Raw genomic sequence first — 17,368 nt, 5'->3', positions numbered from 1 at the left:
TTCATCTAGCTATTCACTTGAAGTTTTCATAACAAATAAGCGCGGCTCGATAGTTGCAGTAGCCAAAAGTTAAGCACTCTCAAAGGCGGGCAGATAATATGCACACAGTTCAACTTTGAAAAAAATATAACTAAAAAAAAGTATGAAAATCGCACATTTCGTATTCGCCGCATAGTTCAATGCCAGCATGCTGTAAAGCAAACTGCATAACTTCTTAACACATCATAAGCAGAAATATTTTTTAAAGAAAACGAACCCAAGTTTATATCAGCCATACACTTAACAGCAACCACTTGCTTTCAGCCATTTTTCATTACAAGCGCGTCAAAAGTGGCTTGCAAAAATCTTATTTTTATTTTTCTTTTAGGTTTTGATTAAGATATTTATAGTTACTATGCGTGTTCAAGGTGGACGGGACCTACTCCCAAGCCAGAAAGATATTTTAATTAGTTTTCTTGACCAAATTAAAAACTTTGTATCCATAAAAAAGTATCTGAGAAGAGCTTTTAAACAAAAGATACGGCCAACCAAGAGCCAAGAACTGAAAATATTAAAAGAAAAAAAAGTTAAAGTTAAAAGAAATTATTTTTCGCAGGAAATTACTATAATTTTTATTTAAAAATATCTTACGGAACTTTTAAATTAATGATTTATTATAAAAAGTGTAATATTTAGTTCTCTCTACTTACAGTTTAGTCTTGTCGATTACATAGCATACTGTTAAGCGCTGGTTATTCAGCGTGTGCCTATCATCATTATTTTGTGTTTCTTAGAAAGTATATTCCGAGCCTATTAATACTTTCAGATATTATTATATTTCTATTATATTTTATGTATTCACTGCAGCACAAAAAGAGCAATAAAAAAATAAATACATCTATTTTATTGAAATAAAAATAAAAAAAAAATAGATATTTATTCTTTAAAAAAACTATATAATTTTTAAAAATATTTAAGGCAAATTGTAAAACACAACGGTCTGAATTTTGATTTTCCAAAAATTTAATTGAAAAAATTATTTGAATAAATTTGTAAGCTTATAATCTTTAGGCTATTTTGCGATAATCAGGGAACATTGTTGAACATTATTGTTTCTGGCTCCTAAGAGGTGAAAGGGAAAAGTAGTGAGTGAGAGAGAGGGAAAATTAGAGCAAAAGAAAGTAACTTTCATAAACTATCTTTAGATAGGCAGTTTCTTAAGTATTTCTCACACATATTCCACTTGACACACGCTCTAATATTTATAGCGATATGTTGTAGTTGTTGTTTAATATAGTCGATGCTGTTGCTGTTGGATGCTTTGCACTTGGTCAACTCGTTTTGCCAAAGCTAAATGCACACCAGCTTTTAGACACACTCACACTCTCTGACATGCAGTCACTGCAGTTGTGTTGTTTTGCTTCATGCAATTTAACAGCTTTTGGCTAAAATAACAAGCCAGGCCAACACCCAACACAACACAACAAAACAAAACAAAACCAAACAACACAACAAACTCAGCATTCCTGACGCGACCAACAAAAAGTCAAGCGCAACAACAATGCGCCAAGAGGAAGCGGGAGAGACATAGACGGAGAGAGAGACAGAGTCAAATAGTTGATAAGGGATGAGAAGGGGTATAAGCAGAGGGGAAATTGTGCATATTTTTGCAACACAAAATAAACCGCAGCAACAGCAAAATTTGCTGGTTAGTTTGCGAGAGTTGCTGAAATTTACATGGACACATACACACACACACATGACTAGACAACAGTCTGAATATGACTTTGAATATCAGTGTGAGTGTGAGTACTCGTACTGTGCAGACAGTGCACTGCGCCATAATAAAATGAAATATATTTTTAAACAATTACCTTTGGAAGCGCTTTTATGAAAGCGGAAGTCTCTGGCCAACCAACAAAGCCTCAACAGAACTGAATACTCAACTATAAAAACGGCACTCGTTCTATTTTAGTACGAGTATACTCGCACTTTGTGGGCAATCACGATGTCTTCTCACGCTCCCCGGAGAGAAATATGCGAATGTAATGAACCTAACAACAAAACTTGTAACATAAACAATTGCCACTTCAGACTCTTAAAACGTGATAAATTCTAGAAAGGGTTCCACGTTTTCTTTATTCAACTGAAAGAAAGAAATTTAGAAACTAAAAATTTTATAATAATTTGTTTATAAAAAGCTCTCTAAAAATATATTTTTTGATGGATTGAATCAAAGCTTTGAAGTTGACCACTGCCATCGCAAAAATAAAAGTTATTAAGATCAAGTCAGTGGATAACATATACGAGTATCTACCTTATCTGTCCATCCTAAAAATTTCATTACGATCGTAATGTAAAGGCAAAAGTTTTGAAATAGGCTTTGATGAACATTAAAAATAAAAAAATTATTCTACTATAAACGCTTTAATAACTTAGAGTTTCTTTTTTATTTCTTTATATTTTTATATTTAAAATACAGAAATTGAAATTAAAAAAAAAAAAGGTTTTAAATTTCCAAATAAATAAAAATTTTTAAATACTGAATGAATTTAGCGGTCATAAGAGTTATAAATAAATAGAGCTCAAACTTTTTGATAAAATGATAAGGACTAAATTGAGGCTATAGATATAAAATGTTCCGTTACTTAAAATAAACGAGCCTTTAGACATCTGTCTATATCAGATTATATTAATTTAACGAAACTATTATTTTTTTATAAATACTATTGCCCATATATATTTAAACCAACTAATTGGAAGAATTTTCTTAATATTTAAAAAACAATTTCATGTGGGAAAACTGAGGCAGGACTTCCAATTTTTCTTAAGTTTTCTGACAAAAGAAATAGATAGAAGCTAAGATGTGAGCTCCCTCAAGTAGACTTCAAAAAACTTGTCAGCTCCATAATTATGGAAGAAGGTCACATGTTAATACATTCACATTTTACCAAAAGTGTTTATGTACGTATGTGTGTTTTTAGAAAATAGCTAGCATTATTTGCTGAGTGCTTTTCAAGGTTGTGACATTGATGAGAGACTTGGGTCAGCAGTGCTGATGTTTCTGCAACTTTCTACTGTTGCATGCCACCTTTTCAAGATGCCTGACAACACTTTCCACTTACCGAAACAAACTTCAAATGGCAGCAACTACCGGAAGAAAAAAACTACATCCACACATTGTACTGTCCCAAACTTCCATTAAATAAGTAAAGCACAACAATCCTAAACCCTGTGGCGTGGCGGGTACGCATGCGTGGCAGAAACACACACAGCCACAACACTGCTACACCTATATTTATTAGGGTGGAGCGAAGTGCAAATTCCTTTTGTTTATACACCTGTATTATACTACTTGTGGAAGAAATCAATTTTTATGAAAGTGCTTCTGAGGTGGCGCATCGAAAAACTAGTTTAAAATATAATTGCAAAGCTCAAAAATCTAAATAGTTGTGATATAGCGCTAAAAGATAATAATTATAGTTTTGTGTATTACGCCCTCACTTTTCTGGCTAGCTATAAAAATAAATTTAAAAATTCTCCTAGTTCGATGTTTTTACACTGATCTTATAAGTCGATAACGTTTTGTAAAGATAAGAGACAAGGTAAAGAAAAATAACAAAATTAATAATTTTGTGAGATTCCCAAGAGTTCTGGAATGCAATGTCAAACTACGATTCATTATTAATTCGTACCTTAGGATGACTATAAAAATTTTATTATTTGCTCAAATAATGCCTTTATATGGGACTATCTATTTATAACACAAGAGTTTTGAAAAAAAAAAATTGATTTCGCCCCACCCTAATATTCATATCTCTGTCGGGCGTTCGAGGTACCGCCTTGAATTATGGAATGTACAAATTGTGTTAAATAAGTAAACAGTTGGTGCGTTGCAACATGCGCTCTGATGCATGTGGCACACCAGACACCGACATACGCACAAGTCACGTAGCCGCACCATAGTCGTAGCTCGCTTCAGCCAACTAGCCAGGCGTTTAAAAAGTGCTAGAGCAAACCGACCCTTTTTAACTCGCCAAAATAAATACTATTCTCGCATGTACGTGATATATTCACGAGTACAACCAAAAAAAAAACGGCGGAAATTGCTTTTGTATTAACAGCAAGTAACAGGAAGTGCGAAATTTCAATTTAAATTCTGTCTAAACCTCAAGGTACACTTATTAAGAAGTTGTCACAGTTTTTTTGTAATGATAATGTTACATTTAAAGAATTTAAAATAGCAACTTCTAATCGAAAAAGTTGAAATAATAGAAGTGAATTTGGCAAGAATATTATTAAAAATTTAAAAATCATTATCTTTTTGCTTGATTTAGTTCTTAGAACGACCCCAAAATAATAATGATATGTTCCAGAATTATTCCGATTGGTTCGTAAAAATAGACTCAATGACTTATAAAATTTCATTAATAAACGTTAATGAATTACGAAAATTCGGGGCTGCACTGTTTTTGACTACGTGTATGCATATACATACATGTAATATGTAGTACGAGGTGATAAAATAATATCGATACCAGCAGAAGTATCGATTATCCAATTATTATAATTAAATAAAGGTTATACGAAATAACCATATTACATACATACATACTTGTATTGGTAAAAATGATTAACATAATTGCTACAATAATATATAGATTGTTATTGTATATTTTTCATAAGCTAAGTAATTACCGTTAATCATCCGATATACTCTTTTTTTTTGTGATGGAAAACAAATGACAGCCTTGAGCGATCTATTACACCATATAGCCTATGCAATGTTTACAGGGTATGAGATACAGCCATCGAAACTTTAACAGATTATTTGGCCACATTAATACTCTCTTCTTTAACAAAAAATGCATGGAAATTCATTGTCTGACCAAACGCCACGCCCCTTCTGTGTTTGTCTGTGTGTGCGTGCCTCAAATAGTTGGCACACATTAAATTACAGCAACCCATTCGCGTTTTAAATGCTGAAGGAAATGCAATAAACGCCACCTAAAAGCCACGCCAGCCAACAAAAACTCAGCAAATAAAAAAAACTGGAAAAGGAAACATACTGAAAATTCCAGGGCAAAGTAAAAATGCCGAAAATAAAGGAACACCAAAAGTATTGCAATAAAAATGCATTAAAATGCCTGCGCCAACAACCAAGTAATTTTTTACTGCTTTCCCCCAGCAATTGTTATTGTTGTAAACTTGTAAAGCATTCTCAATACAGAATACACTTCACAATTAGGCGCCAATAGTACGAACTTATGATATAGTATGAAACTGATATTATTATACATATTTTTATGGGTAAATCGCAAACATAAATCTCCAACAGCAGCCCTGTAATTCAAAATGGATGCACGTAGTCGTATAACGACTTGTTTTAAAATTTATAGTTATGCTTGATTTGGGTACTCGCCTTTTGCCTTTTTCTGTCCAATGAGCCGGAAATGCACAACAGGCGACTGCGGACATTGAGCTTTTAATGCGTTCTTTGACTTTAAATGTGCAGCACAATGCATTGGAAATTCCAAATTCAAAGTCGCCTAATTTATATGTTAGCATTGATCACTTGAATAATGTTATTAGTATACTTGTTTCCATATCCTAGCAAAAAATATTTGATCAACCACAACAAATTTTAGTATCCCCAAACTCCAAATTTAAAATTCAGTTTTTAATTTAAAATACATATAACTTATTTGAATTGCCTTTTTAAAATCATAATTGCTCATTTTATTTAAAACTTTTAATAATTTTTTGTTACTACTTTTTGTTAATGTCAAATAAATTAATATGTAAAATATAATTTCTAACGTAACAAGCATATAAGCATTAATCAAGCAGTATTTCCATAAAAAAATGTTTAACTTAAAAGGCCAATTTAATGAAAGTTTATCCAATATAGATCAATCCATCTCACACAAATTTTTTTTTTAAATTTTTAATTAATTAAGACTCTTCAAAAATAATAATTTATTTTCAATAAAATAAAAAGCTACTGAGCTCTTAAGCTCTTAGCGTACCAAGTCGGGTAGCGTACCTTAATTTAATTTTTTAGCAAGTCATATTTAATTCAGGGAATAACGCATTTACTTGTATCGGAATCGTAAACCGAAACTAACCGTAACTGAAATGAATTCTCTTTCAAGAATCAAAGAGTGGACAAACTTCCAACTGTCAAAACTTGAAGAAACCTAACCCGATTTTAAATCGGAATGCTGTTTAGATCATGAGTCGGTCTCTTAAATCATACTGCATTTAAATATTTTGCATTTAGAAAATTTTATTGTTTTTCGATCGTCATAGCCATGGTTACATTTTAATGGTAAGGGTCCTTTGAAAATCTCAAGTTTTTACTTTAAATCAACTCCTTATATCGTAATTAGTATACAACGACACTTTAACTTGATTCCTTTCATTTTGTTGAAAAAATCATGTCAAAATTAAGAAATATTTTGACTTGTAAAGTTGCTGTCATAACTTTGGCAAAACTTTAGCGATTTTCAATGTCATTTTGAGCATGGTTCATAATTAAATTACTTAAAAAAAAAACGACACCTTATCATTTTAAAATGTTTCAAATTTGATTTGGTGTACCGTTACGTACCGGTACTAATTGAAACTGAAAGAAGAAAACTGGAATAGAATCTTTTACCGAAAAACTTGTTTCGGAACGTACCGTAACCGAATCTGTAACCTTCATTGGTTTCGGTTTGATTCTATGATTATGATTAATGTAAGTGAAAAATTTGGAATAGATGTATTTTGAATTAAGTATCATTCCTTAGCATCTGCATAATTTATAGATAATTTATATGTATACCTGTTAGGGTATTTTTTATTCGGCTACCTGTTTCAGTTTCATATTCTCTTATATCCTTAAATCATATATACATACTGAATTATTTATATATGTTCGTTTGTACAGTTGTAGATTATTTGAATAATTGCATTTGGTACATAGAATATTACTTAGATTAACACGCAAGCTGCTTGTGTATGTGTGCTTCAATATACATATGCATAATATCTACATGCATATCTGAGTATGTATGAAACCCAAGTGCAACCAAATAATGTGCAAGTGAATTAGCCATTGGTAAAACCATTTTGTGGCAACAAAATTCAACTAAAATATTAAAATTCAAATAAAGACTAATTCAATTGTGTGTAAATTATTGATGAAATACAGAGAATAAAAACAGTAAAAAATCTGTATAATTAAAATAAATATCGAAGATTTACATAATAACTTTTTCAAATGTGAGATTTAAAGAAAAGTAATATATTAAAATAATATTTTTAAATTCGAATAAATGGTGTTAGCTAAAGACAAATTTTAAGTTATAAAATAAATGCGTATGTATATTTAAATACAAAATTGCATTTTATTAAACATAAATTTTAAGCGTATACTACTGCATTTAAGTGTTACCTATTACTTTGAGATTTGAAGTTTTTAGAATATAGAATTTTGCCTTGTCGTTTTGCAGCACTGAACAAAAGTTGCAAGTTTTCAAGCAAATGCAACACTGAAAAGCGAAGTCGCTGTAACTGCGTAGTTGAAAGAAAACCATTCCAAAGAATTGAACAGCGACTGTCAGTTTAAGCTTATAGAATTAAATTTTTGAATATTTTCCTTAACTGAAGTCTGTGGATTCCCAGTGTAAAAGCAGGCCTATGTGGATTTTGTGAAACTAAGAAATAATATTTGAATTCAGTCGATTTCTGGAGTTCCCCGGAAGCACAACAAAAATAAAAAATTTCTCCTTTGAATTGAGACTGAATTTCATTGTTGAATGTTTCGATTCTACGAACTCTACTCGCTGTATCTGAAGAAAATGTCCAATTACGGATCATCGTCGACCACTTGGTGTCTCTGCGAGAAGCTGCCACGATCGATTCTCCACATTGCACCGACTCCGAGTCGGGAGCATTGGTGCGAGGTCTGCGGCCGGCGACGTCGTCCACGTGCCTGCTTCAGTTCTTCCAGCGATGAGGAGGAGCGGGCTGCAGAGCGACGACAAGTGATGCTGGCAGAGCAACGACGTCAGGCGGAGGAGAAGGAGCGTCAGGGCTTGGTGCGCGTCAAGGTGGCCATGGCAACCAAGAAGCCAAGGCCAAAGTCACAGCCACATCACAAGAGCAACTGCTTCAAGTGTGGCGGACAGCAGAAGCCACCAATGAACTTGATGCAATCGCAGCAGCAGATTAAGCTCAGGTGCAACAATAGATTACACATGGGTCGCTTTGGACATTGTCGCAAACCGCAACGTGTGCAGTGCAAGCGTCGGGATGGAGACTTCGAAGTGGAGTCCCAGGAGCAGCTGGATATTGAACCACATCCAACTGCACCACCGCCGCCACCATCTCCACCAAAATCCCCGCCGCCGCCGACGACGCCAGGTTGCGGTGAATCTCTCTGGGAGCAGCGCCATAAGGATATGCCCAATCTGGTGGCCTTTGCCCACGAAGTATTCAATCGTCCGCTGCATCTGCGCAAGCGTCAGCCCAATTCCTATGACAATCTCTTTGTCAGTGACTTTATACCGCTGGAAAAGCCCATCACAGATGCTGCCGGCGGCGCCATCTCGAAGCGTCGCCGTTTATTTGGTCGCCCACTGCGTCCCCACTACAGTCGCCCCCTGCCGCCGCTGTCCCAAGTGCTCTCCCAAATTCTGGCCAAGCAAAAGGTGCGCGCCAAGGGCGGCGGTTTGCCAGCCAAGGAGGAGCTTAACAAAACCGCCAGTCAATTCCCGCCCTTTGACTGCTACGAGGGACCCTCGGAGGATGCACTCGTTGTGGAGAGTGCCCGACATATGCTGCGACAGCCGAAGGCTCTGCACATTATGCAGCGTCGCGATTTGCCAACCACTCGGCTTCCCAGCTTTGAGTCGGAACCAAGCAGCGACTGCTCCTCTTCGTCGCCATTTGATATGCCCACGGCGCCGCCCGCAGAGCGTCCACGCCAGAGCTACACTGTGGGAGCCCCATTGCGTTTGCACGAGATGATGAAGGCGGTGGCTCAGTCGGGTCTCTCCGACAGCAGCGCCTCCAGCAGCAGCACGGGCAGCAGCAGCCACAAGAGCGCCAGCTCCACGTTGCCCGTGCTGCAGCAATCGGTGCGCAGTCGTGGAGGTGAGGAGCCACCGTATGAAGAGAAGCCAGCCGAGCCAGCTGTGGAACCACTGACCATAATGGAAAAAATCCTCTGGTTAATGGAGCAAAAGCCAACAGTTGATGTCGATCCCACCGAGCACAAACTGGAATCGAATCAAATTAAGGACAATCACACGGAATCCGTTAAAGCTCTCTTGCAATTCATGGAAAGACTTCACATTGATGGCGGCGATAAGGATGATACCCACTCAGGTTTACTCAAAAACGACATCGAAGATGAGTTAAAGACAAGTGTAGACACTCCTCTGACAGAGTTACAACTTTCCAATGACATGTCAAACGAAATGCCTTTAAATTCTTCAAATAAATCAGAAGGCGATGCCAAGTATGTCAATGGTTTCTCCAACGGTGGAACACTATCAGAGATGACAGACAGCGGGGGTATCACAAATTCTAAACGAAATTCCAGTACATCGATGTGGTCCATTATCAGTGGATTTTTCACATCCAAACGCTCCAAAGACAGTTCTTTAACTAATAGTTCACTTGAAGAAATGAAACCACTGAAAGTTACGAAAAATCTGCAGTACGGTTCCATAAATCAGCACCGTACAAAAGAGGAGCTTTACAGCTGTCGGGGTAAGAAATCAGTAGATCGATTATTACAGACTACGAATTTCAACTGTAAGAAATGCGGGTTAAATCGCCCAAACAATGTCAATATTAGGAAGAATTGTAGATTTATTTGGGAAAACTTTAGTTGTTCCAGTTCTTACCACACCGCAAAGACAACTCAGACAAATATCAAAATATCTGAAAGAAAGAAATTTTTAAAATATCAACAATTGCAGTCTGTTGAATCGAAGAAACACAAACTTAACAAATCCCAAGATAATCAAAATCTTAAAGATAGCAAAATATTGCAAAGAAAAGCCAAAGATGATATTTCAGAATTTGCAACAACAACTAAAGATACTCCGATTTTTAAGCATCCTCAAAAGTTCCAATGGAAATTTAAAGAAGAATCTGCAGCAAAATCTCACAATAACCCAAGCTTCAAGGATTCCAAAAAGTTTCAAAAAAAAAGCATAGATAATATCAGAGAACCTGCAAAAGAATCACAATGTTCTCAGAATCTTAAATCTCCAAAAAAGTTACAAGGAAAAGCCAAAGAATATATCGAAGATTATTCTAAATTATCCCAAAGCTTTCATAACAATAAGGTTTCTACGAAGTTCCAAGCAAAAGCCAAAGATACCATCACAGAAACCCCAAAAAGATTACATGATATTCATAATTTTAAAGACGCCAACAAGTATAAATTCAATGTTAATAACGATATTACAAAATTTTCTTCTAGATCCCAAGGTATTCCGAATTTTAATAATATCACAGAATCTGCAAGTTCAGCAATTTTGGAATCGGAAACACGTGCGTCTGATGAGCTTATGCCTGGAAGAGATATTCAACATAAGGGACCGCAGAAACTAAGTCCACGAAAGCCAAAATTTCCCACTATTCTCCAGATGGTAAAGACTATTGAGACAGTTAGTTTTGAGTGCGGCGAGATAATACAACCCAAAATGGTTGCCTCAGCCAGAGACACGGGACAACTAAAGAAATATATACTGAAGCCAGTGAGCTTAAATAAACCCTTTGGCCTTCTCGAATTTCGAACTCCAGATGTACGAAAAGTCGATTCGAATGATATGCAGTCTTACGAATACGAAAACTTTGATGAACACTCATCTCAATCGATATCATGTAAACTATTGAAAGAAGTTTCGGTTTCAGAAAGCAAAATACGTAGTTCAAAACGACATCAACTTCCAGTTTGGCCAGCTCATCCGATTAGGCACAGAAGTCGGCAGATAAAGTACAAAGCGATGCAAATGGAACTATCCTATACAGTCAATGACAAGTTACCGTTAGAAAATAATTTTAAAAAAACGCATCACAAGAGCAGAGAGAAGAACGATCGATGGTTAGCTAATGAATTGGTGCAAAAGAAAATCCATGAAATGATGACAAAACCCATTAAGCTTTTAAGTTTTAATGAAGGGACGGCACTTGAAATTTTGTAGATTTTAGTATTTATGCCTCACAAGGTGGATATCTCTCTACATAAAAAGAGTTAAGGAATCTTCAATTCAAAATGTTCCACAATTATAAAGAAAACAAAGGCCGTCAATACAAGTTTAAGTTAAGATAATGTTAAGATCATAATAGACTATACAGGCCCGTTCCGTTTTTTACGGTGTATTTACGCCGACAATCGAAAGATGATCGTTTCACTTTTGAAATATCTGGCCGAATGTGAAAACCAGAACAGGCCTGATAGTCGTGATATACTTAACGATATAACAGACAGTTTCAATATCCAGGTATTTCTTTAATCTATTTTCCAGAAAATGTGTGACCCACTGAAGGTTGAGCTGCGATATCGGAATCCCGCTGCTGCCTTTATGAGTGCCTGTGCCAGCGTGTTCTTTTGGATAATCTATTGGTTAGCTCAATGTCTTATTTTTGTAAGCATTCCATCAAGTAAAATATACATCATATTTTTAATTACTATCTTTGTTTTTACAGTTAGCTGGTCTAGCTATCGTTTTTGGTATGTTGTTTCCTCGTCATACATGGTACTTGCTGAATCATTTGCTGGATCAATATCATGTCGAGCGTCAGTTTAAGGACGAGTTATAAGTTATATATTTTGTGAATTGAATAAATTATATTTTTTTTTAAATAGAAACGAGTGCTTTTTATGTTTCTCACATCAGAATTGCCTAGATTTATTAATTATATATTAATTAATTAGACTACTACTAATTTCAATGTTAATTCGCTTTAATTACGTTTAAAGTAAATGATCGATCGTACATTAAACATATTGTATAAGTATATATTTGTATATTGTATAATCATAATCGTACACATCATAAACATTATCATCAACTGCAATCGTTGCCTACACTCGAAATCAAACAATAATAATAGTAATAATAATTTATAAAAAAAAACATATGTTCTAAACCGCATGCATTTCTCTATAAATTTAATAAGTAATTATGTATGTTGTTAAAATTAAAACAATTTGAGAACTTGTTTAGCGTTTAGCAATCAACAATAACACAGCAAAAACGAAAAGTCAACTGCCAAAATGCCCCGGGCCATACTTTTGTGTTAAAATATGCTAATATTTTTGATAGGAAATGTCATGTATTCAGGCACAATATCAAAAAAGTAAATCAAAATACAGTTTTACATAAATTTCTTTGTATTATGTGCGGAAAAGCCAGACACATGTCTCATATCTGTTGTGGAATTAACACGAGTTGTTCTTGCTTTGTCTTATCAATTAGCTAGAATTGGATGTGTTTCATTGAAATACATTAAGCATAGATCTATGAGTGTTTTTTTTTTTTTTTTTATTTTTATTTTGTTTTTTAATATTTTTCCATTCAGTTGCCAGCCACGTTTTGCACTTCACTTGAACTAATTATCTCATAATCTTTGCTAGAGCTCTCCGAGTCCGATTCCGAATTCCGGGGTGTGCTGCAAGAGAGAAAGTAATCATAAGTAAGTGATACTATAATTATAGTCAGTCTGCTAATCAAAAGAAAGCATTCAAATCAAATCATAGCGTAAGTAATTAAAATTTGTAATCCAAAACTAAATGTCAAAATGTGTGTGTGTGTGTTTGTAGTTATGATAAATTATACTTGTAAAACTTACTCAGTTAATATGTGGATTGTATTTGTCTTGATATTTAATCCACACTTTACGAAGTTGCTCGATAACTCAAGGAACTCAGAACAGACTGCAAACAGAGCTGCTTGAATGAGTTTTAATGGCAAATGCCATTTACATGATACAGGCAATTGATGGAGTTGGAATTGCTTGGAGTCTATGTACATATAAATTTTGTGTGAGCCAAGACCGTAGGCGGAATCAAAATTTATAAATATAATATTTACAAGTTGGCCAACATCAAACTTATTTAACTTGAGACAACAGACTAGCCTTTTAATAGTATTATTTTTTTTTTTTTCATTTTAAATTCAACAACATGCTTTACAAATGAAAAGTTGATTAACAAATGTTAAGTGGATTAAATAATATAGGATACAACAATTTTATTTGTTTAGAGCATTGCTCAATTTTAATTTCAAGTTAATCATTCAATTTTAATAATTACTTAGGTCTTTCTTCTGTTTTTAATGTTTTACAATGATTTTACAGTTGCCCATGCTAACTTTTCTATTCATGGCAATTAAATAAATATTTAAATATGTTTTAGATATTTTTCTTAAGATTACATTCCTGTTACCATAAAGTTAAATAAGGTTGGCCAACCACATTAATTTTTTTTTATTAAGGACCAATAACCTTTTGATTGGATTATGAATGAGAATGACATGCTTTGAAAAAAATGAACATAATTAAATGAGTTGCAAACAATAACAAAACGAAAAGTTGGCAAAGATAAATATGAAGAATAAAACTTAATGCGTATTGAAATCATACAATATAATTTATTAAGGAACAAAAATTTACACAATTAACAACTAAAGTTAATATGACTGAACTTGCGTATAAAATGGAAACCAAAAGATCGTAATTAAAATTCGAGCAAATGCCTTGAGAAACGTTTATTGATACGCAAAATATTGCGACCAGCTTACCCAGCTTTGGTATCCTTGGCTTCTGCCGCCGTTGAATCCTTATGTGATGATGAAGTCTCCCGCCCATCATCACCAGTCGCATCGCCATCGTCATCGTCATCCTCCTCGTAGTCATCGGCGCCAACTTTGCGACGTTTGCGCACCTCCATGTCGGCGTCATGCTCTTTGATTTGCTCAATTTTTTCTGGTTCTAAAGGCAATGTATCGCCATCTACATCTCCATCGCCGTCTCCATCACCATCGCCATCCGCATCAACCGCCGTATCTTCCTCAGCATCGCTATCTTTGTCCTTTTTCTTCGATTTCGATTTGGATTTCTTGTCGGATTTAGATGATGAGGATGCGGATGCATCACTGACATAATTGCTCTATAATCATAAAGTGGTTTAGATACAAATACACACTGAAATGATGACTGCACTCACCTCATACAGCGGCCAGAAGGAGGCAAAAAAGCCAACATCTTCGGTCAGATTCGGAAAGATCCAGAAATGCAACTTGCCGGCGGTTAGAGCCCACACAATCGTAAATATAATTAAACGCACCACAGTCAGGGCCAGAATGAAGACCAGGAAACCAGCTGCGGTTATGGATAAATAGTAGACGCCCTTTCGCAGTAGTGGTGGCCACAACGGATACATGCAAATGCCAACGGCGCCAAGAAGTAATAGGAAACCAATGATCCAATAGTGTATTGGTATTGGATCATAGATCCACACATATGCCTCGGAACCGTCGACAAAAATTTGTTCCGGATGCATATCAAGCCGGATTTTGCGTTTCTTTTTCTCCTTCTTATCGGCTACTACGGATTGCACACCATTACCATCACCTTCCGGGTCCGTATCTTTTTTCTCCGACGATGATGAAGTCTTTGTACTGGATTTTCCCCCAGTTGTTTCTGTTTTATCCTTCTCCTTATCCTGTGTTTTGCTTGATTCGGTTTTCTTTTCGGACTTGCCACGCAGCTCGTCCAGCGTGACGGGCACCTTTTTGGCCCGATGGAAAAACTTATGCTCCAACATTATGTCCAAAAACTCCACAGCCTGTTCACGTGTGCTAAACAATGGATTATCGCCCTCGGCGAATTTCGACTTCATCAATGCATCGATGGCTTTGCTCGAGGTGAAATATTCAACAATGTGACTTAGAAATTTAGTTTTCTTTGTCTTGACATTCTTTTTTAGCCATTTTGCCACGTTTTTTTCATCTTTCGACGGCTTTTCCACCTTTTGCTGTCCAGGCTCGGAATATTCCTGCAAAAATGGGATATATTATTTAATAAATTAGCTGATTTTTAAAACAAAATATGTAACGTTAGCTAGTTGATTTTATTTTTATATTTAATTGCAATATTTTATTATTTTATCATTGTAATCATTTACATTTGTATTAGTTTTCATTCCATCTTTTTCTGAAATCTTTGACCGAATAAATGAATGAATTCTGAATAAATATCTCCATTAATTTAATTGAATTAAAGAAACGTTACTTTCGATTTCTCATTGATTAGTAATTCATTTAAGTATCTATGATTTACAAAAGCCACTTTTTAAAGGCTTGCATTCAACCAACGAATTTAGGCCACGACATCAATTTCGTATTTCGTCACACTGTTCATTTGATTAACACACTACTTTGTTGTTACTACGTATTTACATATTATTTTTAATAATAATACCAAGCCATCGTCGAAGATTTCCTGATCCTCTTCTTCTTCGCACTCCCGTTGTTCCCTGTCCGAGAATCGCTCTTCCTCGCTCATTTTTTGTTTTTGTATATTTTTAAGAAAAACTTTTAACACGGAAAATATTTATACAATTGAGTTTTTATTTTTCCTCGCGCCGTGACGTGTTGCAATCGCTAAGCAAGTCTAGAAAGTATTGAATCTGAGCTGTAAACTGGCAGCTGGCTGGTCAAACGAGTGGGGATCTACACACAGCTCACGATCACTACACACATCAATCTGTACACACATACGAACACTCTTTTTTATGGTAGAAACTTTCCCCAACAAAAACAACAACAAAAGCAAAGCCAGAGCACCAGAGTCCAAGTACAAAAGCAGCAACAACAGCGGAATACAAAACAAAACCGCTGATAAGTGGGTGCATCTGAGAACGGCCAAGCGAGAGAGAGAGAGAGACAATCTCACGTTATTTCCCAGGTTAACACCAGTGTTGGCCACTCAGCTATTTTAAAGCTTTTCTTTATGTCAATAGCCGAAACATTCTTTAAAATAGAGGTTGGCGGAAATTTTAAAAACTATTGTAAGTACTCAAATTATTATTACTAGATTGCTATTCTATATAGTTGTAATCATTTAAATTATTTTTTACTTTATTTATTATATCCGTTATGGGACGGAGCTGCCAGCCTATGCCAGCAGATATAAAATCAACTTAAGAACTAATTATCTTTATCTGGATCTTTAGTTGATTTCATTGCATGTCTAGCTATTTTAAATGTAGATATAGATTTTTTATACCTTAAAAAGTTGACAACACTGATTAACACTCAATACAAACACCTGAGTACAACATGTGAGAGCACAAAAAAACAAGAACAAAACTGCTGATGATGATCACCAATACATTCGCATTTCTTTAGCGCTCGTTTTTAAACAACAGCAGCTTTCCAAACCTGCAGCGTTGCCAGATATACTATAAAATTACAAGACCTCACAGCTGTTTGATTGTGTGTACGGGAATTTACGGTGAGTGTTGGCAAGGGTAAATTGCCTCTTGTACAAATAAAGCTGTGTAAATTGAAATTTGACTGCACAAAAGACGCAAAAGTGCACTTTTGAAGCGACTCCTGGGATGATATGGCAAGAACAGGAATTACAACAAGCTAATAATAGACGGGTGCAGCAGGGGGGGTGCAAACAGTGCACATCTCCCACGCATATTCTCACACATGTCTATGTGTATGTGCCGATGCATATACAAAACAACTATGCCGCATGGTTGATTTGAACTTGCCCCCACACGGAGACATACACTGATATTGCTATTATATATGTATATATGGTTCACATTCATATCAGTTTCATATTTTAGCGATTCGAATTCAGATTTTACGTCTCTGGCACACATCAAAATGAAAACAAACACAATGAGCACGCCAATTGGACTGTGGTACATACACCTATACACACAAACACACACACACACACACACACACACACACTTAAACGCACTCATCACGCAAGACGTCAATTTTGTTTTTGCTACGTTTGATGCGTTTTTAAATTGAGATTGACCACAGACTTACATCTTTACGGCGACGTGCTCGTTTCTTTTCCGACATTTCTACACAAGATATATTTTATCGGCAAGGTTTCAATCAATTAATTTCAAGTATTTTAATATTTTTGCCACACACGCACGAAGAACTTAGCGCACGGTAAGAGGAAGAGTGTACCACTGTTGCCAACTTAGCTATTTTATAGCTAATTCTGGCTATTTTCAGAGCTCGTTTGCTAAAAAAATTTTAAATTGCTATTAGCTAGAAATCTGGCAATTTAAATATATTTTCAGCTAAGTTTTGCTATTAAAATTTTGTATAAAACTTTG

The 17,368-nt window shown here is 35.3% G+C and overlaps 2 protein-coding genes across 4 annotated transcripts; one reads left to right on the top strand and one right to left on the bottom strand.

The window, feature by feature from the left end:
- The first annotated feature begins 7,624 nt into the window (after positions 1 to 7,624).
- LOC117794487 lies at positions 7,625 to 11,857 on the top strand. 2 transcript variants are annotated; one of them, XM_034635104.1, is made up of 3 exons: positions 7,625 to 9,744; positions 11,514 to 11,633; positions 11,695 to 11,857. In XM_034635104.1, exons 1-2 carry the CDS (start codon positions 7,785 to 7,787, stop codon positions 11,522 to 11,524), a joined length of 1,971 nt encoding a protein of 656 aa, XP_034490995.1. In that variant the 5' UTR covers positions 7,625 to 7,784; the 3' UTR covers positions 11,525 to 11,633; positions 11,695 to 11,857. The 2 variants fall into 2 exon arrangements, 1 of the variants encoding a protein (XP_034490995.1); XR_004618434.1 differs by lacking the exon at positions 7,625 to 9,744 and adding an exon at positions 10,378 to 11,307.
- Positions 11,858 to 12,459: 602 nt separating this feature from the next.
- Positions 12,460 to 17,222, bottom strand: LOC117794488 (translocation protein SEC62). Of its 2 annotated transcripts, none has more exons than XM_034635106.1 (4): positions 17,067 to 17,222; positions 14,216 to 15,046; positions 13,791 to 14,158; positions 12,460 to 12,660 (listed from the first exon to the last, which is right to left on the bottom strand). In XM_034635106.1, the coding sequence occupies exons 1-4, from the start codon at positions 17,100 to 17,102 to the stop codon at positions 12,567 to 12,569; spliced, it is 1,329 nt and encodes a 442-aa protein (XP_034490997.1). In that variant the 5' UTR covers positions 17,103 to 17,222; the 3' UTR covers positions 12,460 to 12,566. The 2 variants fall into 2 exon arrangements, with proteins under 2 accessions (XP_034490997.1, XP_034490996.1); XM_034635105.1 differs by lacking the exon at positions 17,067 to 17,222 and adding an exon at positions 15,472 to 15,759.
- Between the last annotated feature and the right edge of the window lie 146 nt (positions 17,223 to 17,368).

Source organism: Drosophila innubila, assembly GCF_004354385.1.
Source record: "Drosophila innubila isolate TH190305 chromosome 2L unlocalized genomic scaffold, UK_Dinn_1.0 4_B_2L, whole genome shotgun sequence".
Taxonomy (NCBI): domain Eukaryota; kingdom Metazoa; phylum Arthropoda; class Insecta; order Diptera; family Drosophilidae; genus Drosophila; species Drosophila innubila.
This window is presented reverse-complemented; position numbering and strand designations above follow the sequence as displayed.

What these genes read in the sequence shown, in the direction of transcription:
- LOC117794487 (XM_034635104.1), top strand. Translation starts at nt 7,785, where the DNA reads ATGTTTCGATTCTACGAACTCTACTCGCTGTATCTGAAGAAAATGTCC.
- LOC117794488 (XM_034635105.1), bottom strand. Translation starts at nt 15,555, where the DNA reads ATGAGCGAGGAAGAGCGATTCTCGGACAGGGAACAACGGGAGTGCGAA. An exon ending in AAATCTTCGACGATGGCTTG is followed by an intron (nt 15,047 to 15,471) that starts GTATTATTATTA and finishes CCATTTTTGCAG; the next exon opens with GAATATTCCGAGCCTGGACA. An exon ending in CCTTCTGGCCGCTGTATGAG is followed by an intron (nt 14,159 to 14,215) that starts GTGAGTGCAGTC and finishes TTATGATTATAG; the next exon opens with AGCAATTATGTCAGTGATGC.